This window comes from Tribolium castaneum, chromosome 5 (genome assembly GCF_031307605.1).
Source record: "Tribolium castaneum strain GA2 chromosome 5, icTriCast1.1, whole genome shotgun sequence".
In the NCBI taxonomy this organism is placed as follows: Eukaryota; Metazoa; Arthropoda; class Insecta; order Coleoptera; family Tenebrionidae; genus Tribolium; species Tribolium castaneum.
Window position 1 is genome coordinate 7,423,144 of NC_087398.1, and position 17,355 is coordinate 7,440,498.

The window sequence follows — 17,355 nt, forward strand, 5'->3', positions numbered from 1 at the left end:
CTTTTTTGAAACAGTTTTCGATTCGAATGATTTGAAAACGCTGCGCTGATATTATCACTCAATTTTAAATCGTATTAGTGTCACAGTTTCCGGGTCTTTACACATGGTCGATGTTACCGCAATAAAAAAGCGGTTCAAAACCGGTGGTTGAGTATTTTTGAATATTCAAGTTATGTCTTTTTTCTAATACGTCGAGCAGTGTTGTTGATATAATTACAATTATCTAAACGCAAAGCAAATATTCTGGAATAAATAAACTGGGACTTAACTCTTTGTAACATTTACCCTCTTGGACCTAATTTAAAATAAAAAAAGATAAGAAAAAGTTTACGATTTCCATTAATAATTCAGCTTACTACAACAACCCTTTCCACAATTTAAACCCAAGTGGATTCATTCCGAGAAAGATAAAAACTTATGACATACATAAGTCTTCATGAATGAAGTTCAAATAAATTGTTTGCCTTCTTCAAAACCTAATTAAGCTTTTTTCCTTATTCTTCAATCTGTTGGAAAAGCCCAACATTAATTAACAACGGGAACAAATATAATTGTCCAGTTTCTAACCGGCTGATGATAATACTCTTGTATCGACTTCTTAGCTATTTGAACTCGCCAATAAAAATTGTAACTTTTAAGAGCCAATCTTACATTCTTGCGATTAATTTATGGTTGCAAATAATTACCACTAAATCGATTACCCGAAGCAATTGAGATTGCAGTTGTACAAAGGAGTGAAAATCGATGCAAATTTGAGGTGAAAAACGCGCGATTCGTGTTAAAATGTAACATCAAAGATGTTTTTAATACGCGTGGTTAATTTCCAGCATTCAGCGGGCGAGTGCGTATTAACAGCTTTGTATGCAATGAAGTGACACTTGTTCTAATATTTGACGAGAGATCTGGCTGGTAATATGGGCACCGCAATTTTGCGGGACATTGTGAAAAGGAGTTAAGTATGAATGAATAGGGGGCAAACTGGGGCAAGTACACGGGAAAAGAAAGAGTAATCAATACGGTATACAATAACGTGTCTACACTGCCCTCAACGTTGAATTTGAACCAGCGACAGAGTCAAGCACCTCTGGATTTTATTACTGCGGTTATAATTCCGGTAGTTTAATCGTCTTTCATCAAACTGACGTTGATTGCATTACGCCCGCCTTCAACAAGTTGCTGTTAACGATCATATCGAAAATGAGGAGTGATCTTTGCTCATTTTCTCGCCGCTCTCTTCATTATTAGACATTTAAAAGGTAGCGCCACGACATCTCCAGCCCGACTCCGGCCCGGATTGTTTACCGAGGACAATGCTCCACTTTATAGATCGTAAAATAGCAAAAATTCTCGCCCATTAAATTATCCATGCGAGGTTGATGGACTCACAGGATAAATTCGTGGCTGAAAAAGCGTTTGCCTAAATGGCTCGTTTGTTCTAATTGCGGTAAATGTTCTCCCTCATTGTCGCCAAATTAATAAATAATGACACAAGTCTGCCGTTTCTGCCGCCCTAATTGCTGTGATGTGAATTAGAGACAATGGTATGGGTTCGGAAGAGGCACGTGCTTTACGTTGCACAGCACTTCCGGCACCAAATTTTTAACAGAGAATATAAAACAGCTGCTCGTGTTTCCCGTTCATATTCATATTTCCTTGAGGCGCACGAAAGTGCGTAATGAATAATAAATTTGCAGCTTCTTAAATCTTAATTACCGCCGGTTTCTATTTCTTTCTTGCGGGAACAATAAAGCCATGTTAAAGCAAATGAAAATGTTTTTCAGACAAGCCTAATTTTCGATAAAATGAACGCCTTAACGTAATCTTATACTAAGCACCTTTGAGTAATTTAAGAAACCGGTGCAAACTTATTGCACAAACAAACTTTTGCGTTGGCATAAAGCGAAAAATACGCCAAAAATTTGTGTATCACTCGGGTGCTAAATGTTGGCGCTCGATGTGGCATTTGGGTGTCGATGGCAGGTAATTAGCGAACACTTGTCGGAGGTCTCTGGGTTAATAATCTTGGTTATCGGACCGATTTTGATTAACGCCCCGTAGTACAAGCCGTATTAGCGGGTTAGTGAAGTAATCCCCGTTTAAACACGTAGTAGAGTGACTTCTATGCACTTAACATATTTATGTAGTGGGGCCGTGGATTCACATATCACTGTCAAATCAGGGGGTGGCTGGATTAGGTTCGAGTAAGAGCTCCAGGGTAGCGGCAGCTTGACAGAATTAATGTGACGTCATGTCCGTGTCGCCACCAGGTGATTAATGCGGATCTGATTTTAGCATAGACGAAGATTTTAACCCGATGCCGCCCCCATTTACAATTTTGACACTTGAGGAGAAAATATTACAAGACACTTTTTGTAGTACGATCACCCTTAAAATTATACCGTTATTCATTAAGCAAGATTGACGGTTTTAATTAAATAACCTCATATGCGGTTGCGAAAAACGTTGCTCTGGCTGTTGTAATTAAAAAGCGACTAGTCAATTCGGGAAAGCTTATAATTTACTGTGCAGCTATACGACGTTCGCGTCGTTTTAATTTTTGTCTAGAGCCATATTAAAATCTCTCAATATCTCGAAATGAGAAATAGCAACAAAAGTGTACGCAATTTTCATTCTATAGTTCTTTCAAGACTGTCTCTCTTTACTTTCTTTGTTACGAAATGATGCACTGATGAATTTATAAACTCCCAACGTTCACAAAGGACGACCTACCCCTTTAAACTTACGTTCAAGTTTTGACGCGGAAGTTTCCCCTAATCCTGTTCGCGATTTTTACATCAAAGAAGAGACAACTAAAATAAAACATATTGTTATCAATTTATTTAAACTGTTTTTGTTTGAATACTTTGAAGTATAGGGTGAGCACACGTGTTGTGAGCATTTAGAGAGAGAGAGTTAGACGAAAATAACAGTAACAAGTTTCGGTTTTAGCAGTTTAGTAATAAACCATGATGTAGGGAAAAGTGGTGCGCAAAAAGAGTATACGTATAGTATTAGCATAAGTAGCAAAAAGTACACCAGATTCAGTGATAAAACATTTTTAACATACAAAAGGAAAAAGTTCGTAGATAGAAAATCAAAGTGGATTGAGCTGGAATCTTTCCAAGAGCTAGTCGTTATAGCTGAAATATTACTAGGTACTAGAAAATAAATTATAAACTGGGGTATAAGAAAATATAAATTATCTCGCGTTATAGTGTTTTCATTTACAATTTTAAGTGTTTAGCGTGTGTTGTAAACTGATATATAGCTCTTTTGCATAGTATAAGCGGAAATGAACGTAAAGTGAGTTATTATCGCTTTTTAAAGTCATTAGATGTAATTAAAATAGGATTATAATTTTTATGAAACAATTATTTAAATAATTCAAACTGTGTTTGCTTTTTTTGTCTTGAAAAATTCTACTTTGCATAATCAACACTTGCTAGGATGTAGAGTAAAGTTATAGCAGCTCGTACGACCGGCAACAGCGGCACATTTCGAAATTAAAAACAGATAAAAGCTGGCATTGTAGCCAAGGTTTGTATAGGAAAAATTATTGTCAAAGTTTGTACAAATGAGAATTTTTTAATTAACGTTTTTTTGTTATATTTTGGTTATTAATGACAGCGAGATTTCTGTGCTAAATGTATTTATTCGCTTTTAATCTATTAATGCTCATTAATATTGCACCCTAATTTCATTGTTTTCTGTCGCAATAAAAAATTAAAAACAAACCTTTATTATGAATTCAATTGAAGAATGCATTGTGCATGTACACTTTTTTACCAAATATTGTTTCACAAAGTTTTGGTTTCATTCAAAAATTAAACAAAACTTTTCTCAACTTGATATTACGTTGTCCAATGCCAAGCGTGCTTTGAGAAGTTACTCAAGTATTCTAGGTAGAAAAATAAAATTGATCAATACATTTGCTCTACATTTTATACCTATTTTCATTATATTGTATGGTCAACCGTAAATAATGTAACACTTTTATTATTACTGCCTGGAACAAATTTGGTGGATGCGCCGGGCGAAATTTGAAGAACTGAATTTTCTCATATATTTTATTAAAACAGGACATTATTTTATTTTAAACAATTTAGAGTTTTAGGTTTTTTGAATAATAATGTAAAAAACAATTAAATATTTATATTTATTATGCTCTTACTATATCCAGAAAATGATAAAAGTATTATCAATGCAGTGAAATTGATTATCGGGCGATTAAACACGGCATCACGCGTTTACGTACAAAAATGATTTTTCTATAAAAAGTGTTTTGAAAAAGTGCGTCTAAAACTCCGAAGATAATTCTCCCAATTCCCTGGTTTTTGTACAATCTGCCGCAACGCATCTTTGACTACATACCCGGAAGTATTTGGACAAAAAGGACAGAGATTAGTGAAATCGCTCTTTAGTATTGTTCTGGTGTGTTCATGGCGACATGGCAATTTGCCTCACATGCCGTTTTCAGGGATGCCATTTCTTGCCGAACGAGTGAGTGTAAAGAGTTTTGAGGTGATGGCAGTGGCTGGGACGGGAAGGGAAGTACTAGAGCTTGCATATTCGGGTCACACAAAGATCGATCAGGACTAAGCTCTTTCCACTGAAAACGTGGAGCTCTTGTGTACAACGAGCTCCTCGATACGCCTATGACCTCCAAGTCTAGACCCCAAAGACATTACTTTTTGCAGCAAATCCTTAAATGAAAGACGAAAAAGGCCGCATTTTTCATTTCAGTTATAAATATTTCAAGATGTTTAACTGCTCTTTCATCAATCGTACACAAAAGGTGTACTTGGCACTAAATTGCAAGACGCGAATAATCGAACAAATCGCGCGCATTTTTATGAATAACTAAATGAATAAATAAAAATAACCAATAAGGCAAAAGTAAGGGTAAATTAAAGAAAATTAGTTAAATCGGTTTTGTAGTCCCCTTTGCATCCTCTTCGAGTTTAATTGATTCGCTGTCAATCAAGAATCAAGAGTGTCAACAAAGTTTCTCCAAGACCTGTAGATAAACTTAATGATTGGTATTATATTGATTAAGCTCCAATTTCCAACACTCTGATTGATGTAAAACGTACAAATGCAACCTTATGAAAATTTTGCGCAAGTCGTGAGGTTAAAGTATCAAACGTGTTGACCTACAAAATTCTGAGCCATTTATCTTCTCTTGTCAGCACTAAATCTGAATGATTAGGCAAATTTATTTTTAGAGTTTTTCCTAGCGCCGCCGCCGTGTTTAAAAGAGATACAAAGAAGGTGGAAATTGAAAAATCTCTCTTAAATTTTCCATGTGGTTTGTGTCGAGGTGAAATTTTTATCGACGCTGTTCAATAAACGTTGTGCTTAAATTTTGGCAGAGTTTCAGCAGGGGCATAAATAATTGAGGGGTTTTGGAGAGGAAGACGACCCGCGGCGCCGTCATGGTGCACTACGGGAAGTGTACGAGATATAAGAGAAGCGATCGTGATCGGGATTTGTTCAATCGTGGCCTGAAAAGTAGCACTTATGGGATAGGTCGATTGACAGGCACTCGGCAAGACTTTCTCTGGATGCGGTGTATCCAGCCCGAGTGTCTGTCTGTCTGTGTGGATCAGGAAAGGATCATTCCGGTGTAATGCGGGATCTTACAATCCTCTCATACTAAACTTTCGCGAACGGAAACGATCGCTTCGGAATTTTGTTTCCAGATATGAATGCATTACGGACTTGGACTCATTTTATGGCGAGGGAAAATACAAGGAATGTACGCGATTGCCATCAACACATTTATTTATTTACGTAATAAATCGGATCGAAAATTATAATTATTGTGGGAACTCGAAATTATTTCTCTCTATGAGCTGATTGTTTCGCACTGACAAATGTGCATGTTATATTAATACAGGACATTGTTAATGTAATAGCAATCAATTGACTGCTTTGTTCACACATGTTAAACCCTTGGGCGTCCTTGGTGCATACTCAAACAAAAAATCCATTGAAAATCACTGAATTTCTCTCATGATCCATTGAATCCAATATTGAGACATCGAGATGATATTGCATTAGAGATAGAAGGTCACTTTTGCGATATTGATTTTATCGTTCTGTGATCTTTCCACGTTCACGTCGGCAGAACACGCCGATCTTTATTTGTTTACAAACATGCGTTCTAGGTTCATAAACTAATAAATGTCTAAAACTGTGGAAACCCTAATTATGGAATGAAATGTATCCTTGCACCGACGCTGATGAAAATTGATGAAGACTTTGTTTATAGACCATTAATTTTGCAGCATGAGACTTACGGCAAAAAACGTGATTATTATTATTAATTCACTAATAATTCACGCAATTGTGCAGTGACAAATAAACGAAGCACGCAAATTTATGTATTTTCAAAAGCACTAATAATAAAAATGTTGTTTACGCTTTATTGCTTTTTGAAACAATTTGTATTATTAAATTAACATCAATGCCGATAAAATCAATGGATATAACGTGGCTTTTTTGCGTGTTTGGAAGTATCAAAGCTCAACTATTCGTCGTAAAAAGTTGGTTTTGACAAGTCTTTGATCTTGTTGGTTTAGGAGCCGATATTTCGGAAGCTTGTAAGTTCCGATTTACAGCTCCCGCCCCATATTTGTTTTTTATCAACGACAAGGATCTAGATGAAATTGGTTAGCATATTTGTTTACTTGACTCGTTCTCCATCCGCCACTTAGCATTGTGCTTTTCGTGCTTTAAATTATAAATTAGATGAAATTTCCGAGATAAAGAAAAAATGTTCGGCTGCACGTTCGCAAGCCAACCGTAGTCACTCAAATTTTAATCCAAAAACACAATGCGTAATCTGAAGGGAGCGCCGTTTTAAAATAAGATTTAGTGCCGTTAAAGCGGAGATCTGAAAAAAGTTGAAATTAACAAGCTGTTCAGGTCTCATAAATTTCAAGAAAAAATCTCGCAGTAAAGTATTACCCGAACGCGCTTGTAAAATATTAAAGACAGCAACAAAGCGTCCTTTTTGTTTATTTAAACCGTACGAGTTCGGCGAGTAATTTATGTAGTCGGCAATAAATAAAGTTCGCAATTGATGGAACCGAAAGCGACCGGAAGAAGAGGCCCCTTCGGCATCGTTCGCTCCGTGGCAGGATAATCCAGCTTTATCCAATAGTGCTCACGGCACGAGCACACTGCTTAGATTAACTAGAAGTATGTGTTTCTAAACACTAAAAAATACAGCAAGTTTAAATCAACTTGCTCGAGTTCACGGCGCTAATAAAGAAAGGGAAATTATTTAAGGACTAAAAATTGCCAGCTTTGAGATGCTCTCGGGGCTGCGAAAGGGTCGATAGCACTTTTATTGAAGCAGACCCTTTCCGAATATTGCATGTCTTCTAAAAATATTAGAACATCAACTGGGAATTACTTCTTCGTGTAAGCTCCAAAACCAGGTCTGGTGAAGTTTGCATTTACTAAAATTGGCTTGAAAAACACAGTCGGGAGGTCGTATTAGGCTCTATTCGCGTATAATTAGGCAGTTTAGGCAAGGGCTCGTCCCCTGTGTAAATTCCAGTGCAAGCGTGAAGGGTTGTAGGCAGTTAAAAGGCCGCCAAGATGATGCATTCACGTGTTTGCTGTGCCAATATTGACCTCCCTGCCGACAAAGGTAATGCGTTAGCCAGGCGTCCCAGGAGTGCCGACGCTTACGTCCTATTCCCGGACTATCGCCAATATAACGACACAACAAAAGCTCTTCCTCTGTGTGTCTCCGGTCGCCGACAAAACGCAACATCCCTTTCAGTAATTGCACTTTCCTCACTATTGTGCGGCTTTTTCCTGATACGATCGCTTACACAATGCTCAGAAAGAATCGAAACGATCGGCTGGTATTAAAATTTCGCACCGAAAGGTGCGCGAACGCCACGTGGATGAACCCTTCTTCGACCAATCAATCAATTAATGCCGCTGGAGGAATTTTGCGAGTTCTCGCCCTAATAATGCTGTCGAAAGAACTAACTGAATTACAGATAAAAGCCGGGACAGTGCAACGTCATTTTTCATTTCTTTTTTCAATGGACATTCAAAAGCAATTCGCCGAGAAAGCGGAACGATCGAACTGCCGATTTTGCCAGGACAGCGAACGTTTCAAAGCAATCACTGGCTTTACATTTGGAACAGCGAAACAATTACCTAGTCCTACACCAGATTATTATATTTACGAAAAAACTGCAATAATTTTCCATAAACGAAGCTCGTGGCAGCATCGAGGAGAAGGCAATTTAGCGGTCGAAGACATTGTCTGCGACCTGTGACCCTTAGCGTCTTACTATGGTTATAGTATTTTCTGCACGATCGAAATAATAAATTAAGTTTTGACTCAATGAAGTTAGAGTAAAGCGAATCTCGAACATTTTGCTCCAAGCGTCAATTTAAGAAATTACAATTAATATTTCCATTGCCCCTAATTGTTAGATTTGTGTTGTTTTCGTCAATAAAACACGTCAAGTTAATGTAATTAAATAGGTGGAGAGGTGTAAACCTGCCCTGCAATAGCTTGGAGTAAAAGGAACTTCTTAATCAGCGCCAAGTTCGCATCAATTCGGCGTCCAAGCATAAAATCGAACATTTCCTCATCCATAAACTTAATTTACAACCATCGCTGTTGACCAGCTTCAGGAAAATTCCTCGTTCGTAATCAATACTCGTATCATTTTCGATATGAGCTTTTCAAAATCAAGACTAAACGGTCCGTGTTTGCAAACAATAACCTGAGCGATGATCCTGTTTGATCCATTACTACAGTGTCAACAAAGAGGTAACTTGGGAACTGAGTGCGACTTCTCTACTGCCATTAAACGGCTATAAAAATCATCAGCTGGTTTTTATTCGCTCTAGAAACATTTGTAAACATAAATTTTGTTGAATGAATGTAAATTCCTATCAGGAGGTTGTGTAAACTTGTCAATTTCATCGATATTCCGAAAGTTCTGACGGCGAGGAAAGTTCTAAATAATAAACGCTTTTGTCTTGTTCGTTTGATGCATGAAGTACACTAGGAACTATTGGTAACGTTACTAGCCTAGGACTGCTCCAACGCCGAAGCTGTTGAAGAATTACATTCTTTGGTTTATTGTCAACAAACCGAAAAAGTTTCCCACTAGAGCTAAGGCTTTTTCTTATTGAATTACCGATGATTTTGGAAATTGGTTTGTCGAAAACTGAACTCATAATAATAGGGAAAATTAGATCTCTTGTTAATTCTATAAAGGCGCCTGCTCGTTCAGAAGTTATTATACTTGTCAAAATTTATGTTAAATTACTGAAATTGAATTCGAAAGTAGGGTGACTACTTCCCTAGTTTTCAGAATAGATATAACCTAATTTTATTGTTGTCAGGGAGTAGTTTGTTCTGTCCTTGTTTTACTTTTACCTGTTGTAAAGTTTAATGGCTGAATTTATACCGTTGGATTTCCACGCCCCAACTTTTAAACCAATTATGAATTCCGTTGAAATCATATCGACAACAAGAGGAAAACTAAACAAATAACTCCTAATTACGTTGCATTCGAGAGTCAAACCCTATAAATTGTGTCAGTTAGGCAAACAATCTTGGCAAAACGTTCCAACGAGATGAACAGAGAGATCTTTTAGTGAAAAGGAGATTTGCGCTGACGTCAGACCAAAGACACTTTTTAGGCCGAAGAAAAATGACTGGAAGGAACGAAAGGAAAATGTGATGAAAGACATGTTTCAAAAATATATATAAATAAAAACCCCATTTTGGCGTTTTTACCACCTGAAAAAATATCGCAACAATTATTCCCCGCAAAAATTAATAGAAAAACGTCGGCGCGCTCCGCATCACAAGTCGCTCGTGTTGTGAACATGCACATGTCTTCGACCCCATCACCCGATCAATACTCCTAGCGCCTCTCTTTTAATTAGGAGAGCAAGTTTTGGCGCTTGTTCCTCAAAAAGCGTCTGTTGTCGCTCAAAAACCGTGCCCATCATGTCAAAGTTTCATCTCGGTGGAAAATCCGTTGGAACAGCAATTCCGATGCCGTGTCGTTTCTTGCTTGTGTCCGAGCCGAGAGATCAGAAACTCATATCGGGGGAACCCTGATCTGTAAGGGCAGGTGCAGGGGAACACCTGATATCGATCCCACCCACTCTTCACACGCGCGAACCCGTTATTCGATAGCACACGAAAGAGTGCCTCCAAAGAACTGCATCATATTGCGTTTGGTTTCTTGGTTTTACTTCGCGGCTGAAGACCTCTTTGATCCCAGGCTTATATTGTCTGGCTCTCCCCTTGCACAATTTCGTTATGTGAACCGAATCAATGTACTTTGTCTCTAATAAAAGCCGAACACTTTTTCACAAAATGCCGATTTTTCGAAATAACCGGCACATTTTTTCATAAAAACGAAAATTCGAAATGCTTTATTTTCGAACCTTGCTTCTCTCAAATAACAAAAAAGTTCAAAATACAATCATCTTCTCTCTATCATCCTTGAGTTTTTTATTAATAAATCCAACTCTCCCATTCAGTTCTGTAGTTCTAGTAGCAGTAGTAGTTCTAGTTCAATCGCTTCTTGTAATTATTCCAGCGGTAAGCAGCAAGTGCGATTCACTGTCACAGAACGTATCATAATGCTATTATCCTTTTAAAGTGTAGCTCAAGAGAAGGAGATATTTGTTACTCCTCAATAGAGGGTAACAGCAAGCAACATATTGTTCGCCAGTTTGTATTACAATGCTCAGAATGTTATAGCAATTACACATTTAAATGAGCGACAAAAACACATACATGTCACATAAAGATGGCTTTCCAAAGAATTTGAAATTTATTGAATTCGAGTAATTGGCACATGCAGTGAGTTGCGTTTTTGGCGAAAAAATCTAATCTAAACGAGTGTCCCGAGTTCAGAGGTTTACGTCCGTATTGACTAATAGCATTTTTATTGTAATGTGTATAAAGATAATAACGTCGAATTTTTAAAGACGGAGGTTGCCGTAAAGCCAAAAAATATAACCGTAAAAGTTCAGTGCTTGTTATCGGTGGCGACATTTGATCCACCGGTTGTAAATTGCATCTAGCCATCAAATTATCTTTATTAGGTTGATATAAAATATAAAATTGCTTTGATCTGTGTTCAAAATTGCTCCACTTTACTACATTACACTAATCGATTTTATGAAGCGGCAAGCGGGCAACTATCGACATAAATCACTACAAATTGTTTGAAGAGATGAGCATTTAGTTCCTGTACCTAAATCATTACCGGTAGCTCGTATAGCTAGGCTTAGGCTTAGACTCGCTACATTGTGGGCCAGTTAAAACCTGAATCTGCGCTCACTGATTAAGAGTCCTTGCATTAACATAAGTTGATGTAGTCAAGTACCATTCGTTACCTAACTTAATTGCACAACACTTATAATCGATAATGCATACAAATGCAGTTAAGCCTCGGCCAAAGGTTTAGGTGAGACAGGCCCATAATGAAGTTTAAATTGGAGATTAGATTTTACAGTCAAAGGGTGTTGCATTAGGGATAATAAATTTAACGTAAATAAATTATTTTGAATTGACTACACCGTATGTATTTTTGACGCTAAATTTAGGCTAACACTGGACCATAAATTACCGTGAAAAATGTGTGATAAGTGATAACTCAGTATAATGGAAAATAAAAACATCAAATGACCCACGAGTTTCATCGATTTGCTGCTGGCGTTTACAAAAGTACCTAATGTCTAGATGATAAAACATTTTTTACTACATATAATGCATGTCCGACTGCTGTGGCTAACAAAAACGCTCTAAAATAGCCTCCCAAACGCCCAGTTTCATCGATTTGTCGCTGGCGTTAGAAAAGAACTTACTATCAAAATGTCAAATAATTTCTCGTGGGTAGGCACAGCCTGGAGATATAACTAACCTTTCAAAAACGAACTGAAAATCGGGCTATTTACTGACTTTCTGGTCAGTTTCCGTCTTGTTTACAAGCATGAAGAACAAAACCATTTAATGAAAATGTTCAATTGTATTATTTTTAATTTTACTGGGAAACCTGGTAATTGAGTGAATGCTGGGTTTATAAACGAAATTAAATAATGTCATAAAGCGTAGGTTTCATGTGTCGCTGAAACGCTTGAGGTCTGTAACCTCTGAAATCGGTTTTCTTAGATACTTCCAGACATTATTTACATCATGTTGCAAAAAATCGTCTCGACTCTGCCCACACTGAAATTTGTTGTTCCAGCTTTAAAACTAACGACTTCAAGTGTTTTTTACACTATTCCTTTTGAACTTAATATAATTTTTACAACTTGGTGTTCTCGAAATAACGTAGAAAAATTTTCGGAATAATTTAGCTCACGCGTTGGCGTTCACCTCGTTTTTGGTTTGGCGTGGTGAGATTTAGGATACACCCTTAATTTAAGACCACAGAAAGTGGTGGACCGCAAAAGGTTTAGTTAAAGTGGGTATGTGTATATGGTGACAGTGAGAAGGAAATCCAAACAGAATGAAAATGGGAAAAGGAAACATTCGTGCAGAATGTCAAACTGATTTGTTTCGGAAGCAGTTTGGCACAACTTGCTAGATTCAGTTAAAACATTGTTCAAAAAGTGTAATTAAATGTGAAGTTTTTGTACGTTGCGCTGAAACAAATCGCAAAGTTGAACGTAATAACGCCTCACCACAACTCGTGAAATATCCTACATTTGCTCGACAAAGCAGACAAAACGGACTTAAATATTTCATGGTTTCCCACATCACAGGCTCTGCTCGGTTTCAAATGGAAATCTAGATTAGTTAAGTGGATTCAGCTAAGCCCCGGAATATCATAGTCCCAGCCACAGTGAATGCGTAAATAGTGCGTTTACACACGGCCACATGACTCGTTTTTTGAAAAGTTTATTGAAACATCTCGAGCATTCTTATGAAAGTTTCAGTAGTGTTTTTTGCACAAGACGTCACACTTTTTGACGACAATTTAAAAGTAATTTAAAGTTTTTGTAACATCTGTTCTTTACGTTCACTCGTAGGATTAATCGTTCACTTTGACAACTTTATGGAAAATCCGGGCTGTTACTTCACGTTTTATAATCTTGCTCATAACCAATCAGAAGAAAACACTGTAATGGGCGTAGGAACGTGTGTTTGTATTGTGTGAACAATAAATCAATGATCAAATCAAAAATATCCTGCAATTAAGCTGCTCATTTTAATTTATCGGAATCGAGCCACGAGACAATAGCGCTTTCAGGTGCGCAAAGAGGGGCCAAAGTGTGAATTAGAACCAACAAAGCTTTTGTGTATATTCATTTCAGGGAAAATGTCACAATTCTCTAATTACAACACCGGTTGCGAAGGTAAATTTTCATTCGCAACTGAATTCAGTGCGGCACAATTGTTTAGCACAGGTTCAACAATGAATATTTTCCAAAAGTCATTAATGGTAATTGTTGCCACACTTTTCCACCCGTTAAAAATAGTTGTTTGTAACAAAAGCGTTCTGTTTTGACCACGTGATGGGAGCACGTGGACGCAGTGGCACGTGAATCGCCGCCGCCTCACCTGCTGATGTAAAATAATATCGATGCAGGAATAGTTTTCCGTGCGTTAAAAATTTTAGGTCGTGTTACTGCGCCTCCGTTTTAACGAGGTGAAGTCTGGGGGTGGCAGAGGGTGCAAAGTTATATGTTGTCAACGCGCGTTAGTGTCATCGCCAGTTGTCAGCTCCGCATGTCTACTCACCCCCATCTTCGGTTATGTGGCGTTATTTATGCAATGAAAATGAGCAAAATACCTTTCAGATACCATGCGCACCCTTCAAACTGCCCATTATTACACGAGAAGGCGATGTCATTCCGCGGGAATGGGTCGCAAGCGCCGCCTCACCACTTACAGATAAAGCTAATTCGATTTAAATTTTCGCAAGAAAATGCGATCATTTGCTTGACCCGGTTTTTGAGATTTGAAAGTACCGCAAGTGTGATAGTGAAAACGTCGATGTAAAAATAACTATTCACAATTATCCCTCAATGCTCAGTTATTATGTAAAGTCACACCAAAAGACCTAAAGTACCAAAGAAATAAATCTCTTTGCTGAAAAAGCGATGAAACCCCCACATTTATAAAAGGAAACAGTAATGAAAATAAACAGCAATTATTGGACTATTTTTATAAACCTCTAACAATTTTCTAAAAAAAGTTGTTTTGATGACTTATTTTTAGCACAAGCTAAACGTGAAAATTACACCTATAAACAACTCGTATGTGTGATAAACTCACGAACCTGTACCTTTTTAATACACGTAAATTAGTGACTAGAACATAGTCCCAATCTATGCAACACGTGAAACTAGAAAATTATTAACCTTCTTATGGGATTACTCAATTTGTCCTATGGCTCCAAACCACAAATCCCTGGGCTAGTAGAAACAATAGAGCTTACGTAACAATTTTAAGCATAATTATTCTGAATACAATAATATCTCGCGACATAAAATAAAGAGAATGATATTTTAGGGAACGGAGACATCTATTACCCAGTTAATATCGCCAAAAACGTTTGTGACTAATTTGTAATTTAGAAGAGGGTACCTGGCGTTGTAAAGAGTTAAAGGCTTCAAAAATGGTCGTTTAAATATGAATGCATTATAGAGAAGGGGATTGAAAATTAACGAATTAATATGATGCTTAGGGAAGAAGACGCTAAACGTTAAGGACGTTCCCTAATTACACTCTAATGGAGCTAAATTAATATTAGCGACTGCTCGTCATCCACGTCAACCCGAATATCGGTGACAGAAAGGAAAATTAATATATGCCACCACTATACCTACTTATGATAATGAAGATAAATCCTTTCGAAGTTTTTAATAAGTGTTTAAGGGACGAAATTTTCTGCGGTTTACAGAATATTATATTGGAAGTACACGGTTTGCTAAATAAATGACGAAATTATGTAAAAGAATACACTCGATGAATAGTCATGGTGCTGCTTCGGCAAAGTAGAAAATTTAGAACTCGTGACAAACTGTTTGTCTTTCTCGCCCGTAGGTTTGCTTTATTTTAATTAAGTGCTCGTGTAGCTCGGGGATGCGCCTCAACTCGTGACTAGATAGCGTATTGACAATGTTAAGAAAAAACCTAAACGGTTAGAAACCTTTAAAAATCGACATACAAAATGTATTAATTAATTTATCCGTTAATAATTTCCTTCACTTACTTCAGTTTATTTTTTTGGAGAAATTAAATAAACTGGTAACTACGTACAAAGAATACATATTCTTTTCGTTCTTAAAAAAAATTGTGGCAACATTTTCTTCGCTGAAACTTCAGATCACTTGAGTTTAAAACAGACAGTCAGGAAACGTAACTGATGAGGTAGTTATCGCAATAGTTGCCAATTATATTGTAATGCTGTTAATAGCGACGCCATCGAGTATTCGAAGACAACGACAAGTTAAAATTGTTGTCAGCGAAATAGTATTCTTGCGGTCGTTTAAAAAATAGTGGTAAAATCGTTGGAAAGAGCAAATATCTTTGTTGGTTGTGATTAAATCCAACTCGTGCTACACTGCACTCCGCACTACTCACATGATATTTGTATAACTTTTCCACACTCATTATGAAGTATTTTACTATACAATCATCAAATCATCGCCATATTTATTGTTCTAAGTCATTCTGGACGAAAAACTGTAAAACGGCACCTTCTTGGTGCACTCTTATATATCGTAGGTCTAGCGACCTTTCCGATTGGTATGGTTTGAATAAACAATAAGTATCGGTACAGAACGAAACAAGCGTTGGTGTACCATTATAGTAATAGATGTTGGTTTCGAAAAGAGTTTCTATTTGTGAAAAGGGGATTATTTCAGCAGTTCATGTTTAGAGCTTTCAAGAACGAGGGATGACATTATCTGGTCAGTAAATGGGCGTAAAATGGAAACTGGTAGAATTAGATTAAATTCGCTGTGATAGGTAAAAGTGAGGGTTTTAGTGATTGTTGTGATAAGAGGAGTGTGTCCGTGTCGGCGGTCAGAATGATGAGATGAGAGTGGTGCGCGAGCGTAAAGCCGATATTACGCAGCAGCGCAATATCTATGTGGACGGAAAAGTCGTAAGACGTCGTCGTGGTGGCTGGTATTATTGTTGTTGTTTTTTTGTTGCAAATAGAATGGTCTGTTTGTACCTTGCATCGATAGCAGGGGTGCGCGATGGAATAGGTCTGTCCGCAGTCGTATCTGGTGAGGACCTGTGCGTGTCCGCAGGCGATGCGGCTGGCGAGATCGTCCGCCTTGATGAGGGTGTCGAGCATGTCTCTGCATGCCTTTCCGCCGTTGAAGGCGTCTTCGGGCAGGGCCTGGTCGACCGCGTGCTCGCAGCAGTGGCGCATCCGGAGTCCGTGCAGCACGTCACGCCTGCGCTCGGGACCCAAGTCGGGGCCGCACACCTCCTCTTTGTGCGATTCTTGCAAGTAATAAAGGCACTGAGTAGACTTAGTACTGTTGGCGGGGCAGGGCGGCGGACAGAGGGGCCCAAGGTCCGTTCCGGAGGCGGTCTGGGCCTGGGCCGGCGGCGGCGAGCAGACGGCCCACTGGAGGTCGCTCGACGACAGCAAGCTGGAGACGGCCTCGAGCGGCGGGGTGGCGGCGAACGCCAGGCCGGCCATCAGGAGCAGCGACAGGCCCGCGAGGGCCCGGGGCATTCTGCGGGGCAGGTCGCGGTGGCGGTGGCGGCGGCAGCGGCGGCTCGGTCAGCTACGGGCGCCGGGAGCATCGCTGCGGGCGGCCGGAGTGCCCCCCCGTGCGGCTCCGACTGCACCCCCCGGGGGCCGTGCGCCGGGGCCCGCTAGGCCGCCAGAACGCGGGCCCCCCGCAGCCCTCGCTCATGCTGCATGCTCGTCGGAGGGCCCGGACCACATCACATCACTGCACTCTGCTCAGGTGGACACTCACTAGACGCGCGACGAGTACAAGACTCCGAGCTTACGGGCGGCCGCCATCTTGAGAAGGTTAGTTGCTCACAGTCCTCCCCGCCCGGGCGCGAGCTGTGCCGGCCGTCTCTCGCTCGACACTGACACGGTGGCGGCGGAGACTGAATGCGCACGCGCCACATAATACATCGATCCTGGAGGACACATCATGGCCTAACCGCCCGCCTGACTGCCCGCCGCGCCGCCACCGATCGATTCATACCAATGTACCTACGTACTACACCAACGCTACAACCCCACACGCCGACGCCACACGACCTCCGAAACCGAAACTACACAGCTACTACAAATGGTTTGTCGCCCGGCGCATCCACCAATTTTATACATTACTTCACCTAAGCAC

General features: G+C 39.2%; 1 protein-coding gene across 2 annotated transcripts in view; it reads right to left on the reverse strand.

Annotated features, from left to right (window-relative positions):
* Positions 1-17,151, reverse strand: part of Mid1 — a 55,178-nt gene extending 38,027 nt beyond the window's left edge. For both annotated transcript variants that reach the window (XM_008195416.3, XM_064357164.1), the window contains exon 1: positions 16,209-17,151. In XM_008195416.3, coding sequence (XP_008193638.1) covers positions 16,209-16,724 — 516 coding nt within the window. In that variant the 5' untranslated portion in view covers positions 16,725-17,151. The remainder of the gene's footprint in view (positions 1-16,208) is intronic.
* Between the last annotated feature and the right edge of the window lie 204 nt (positions 17,152-17,355).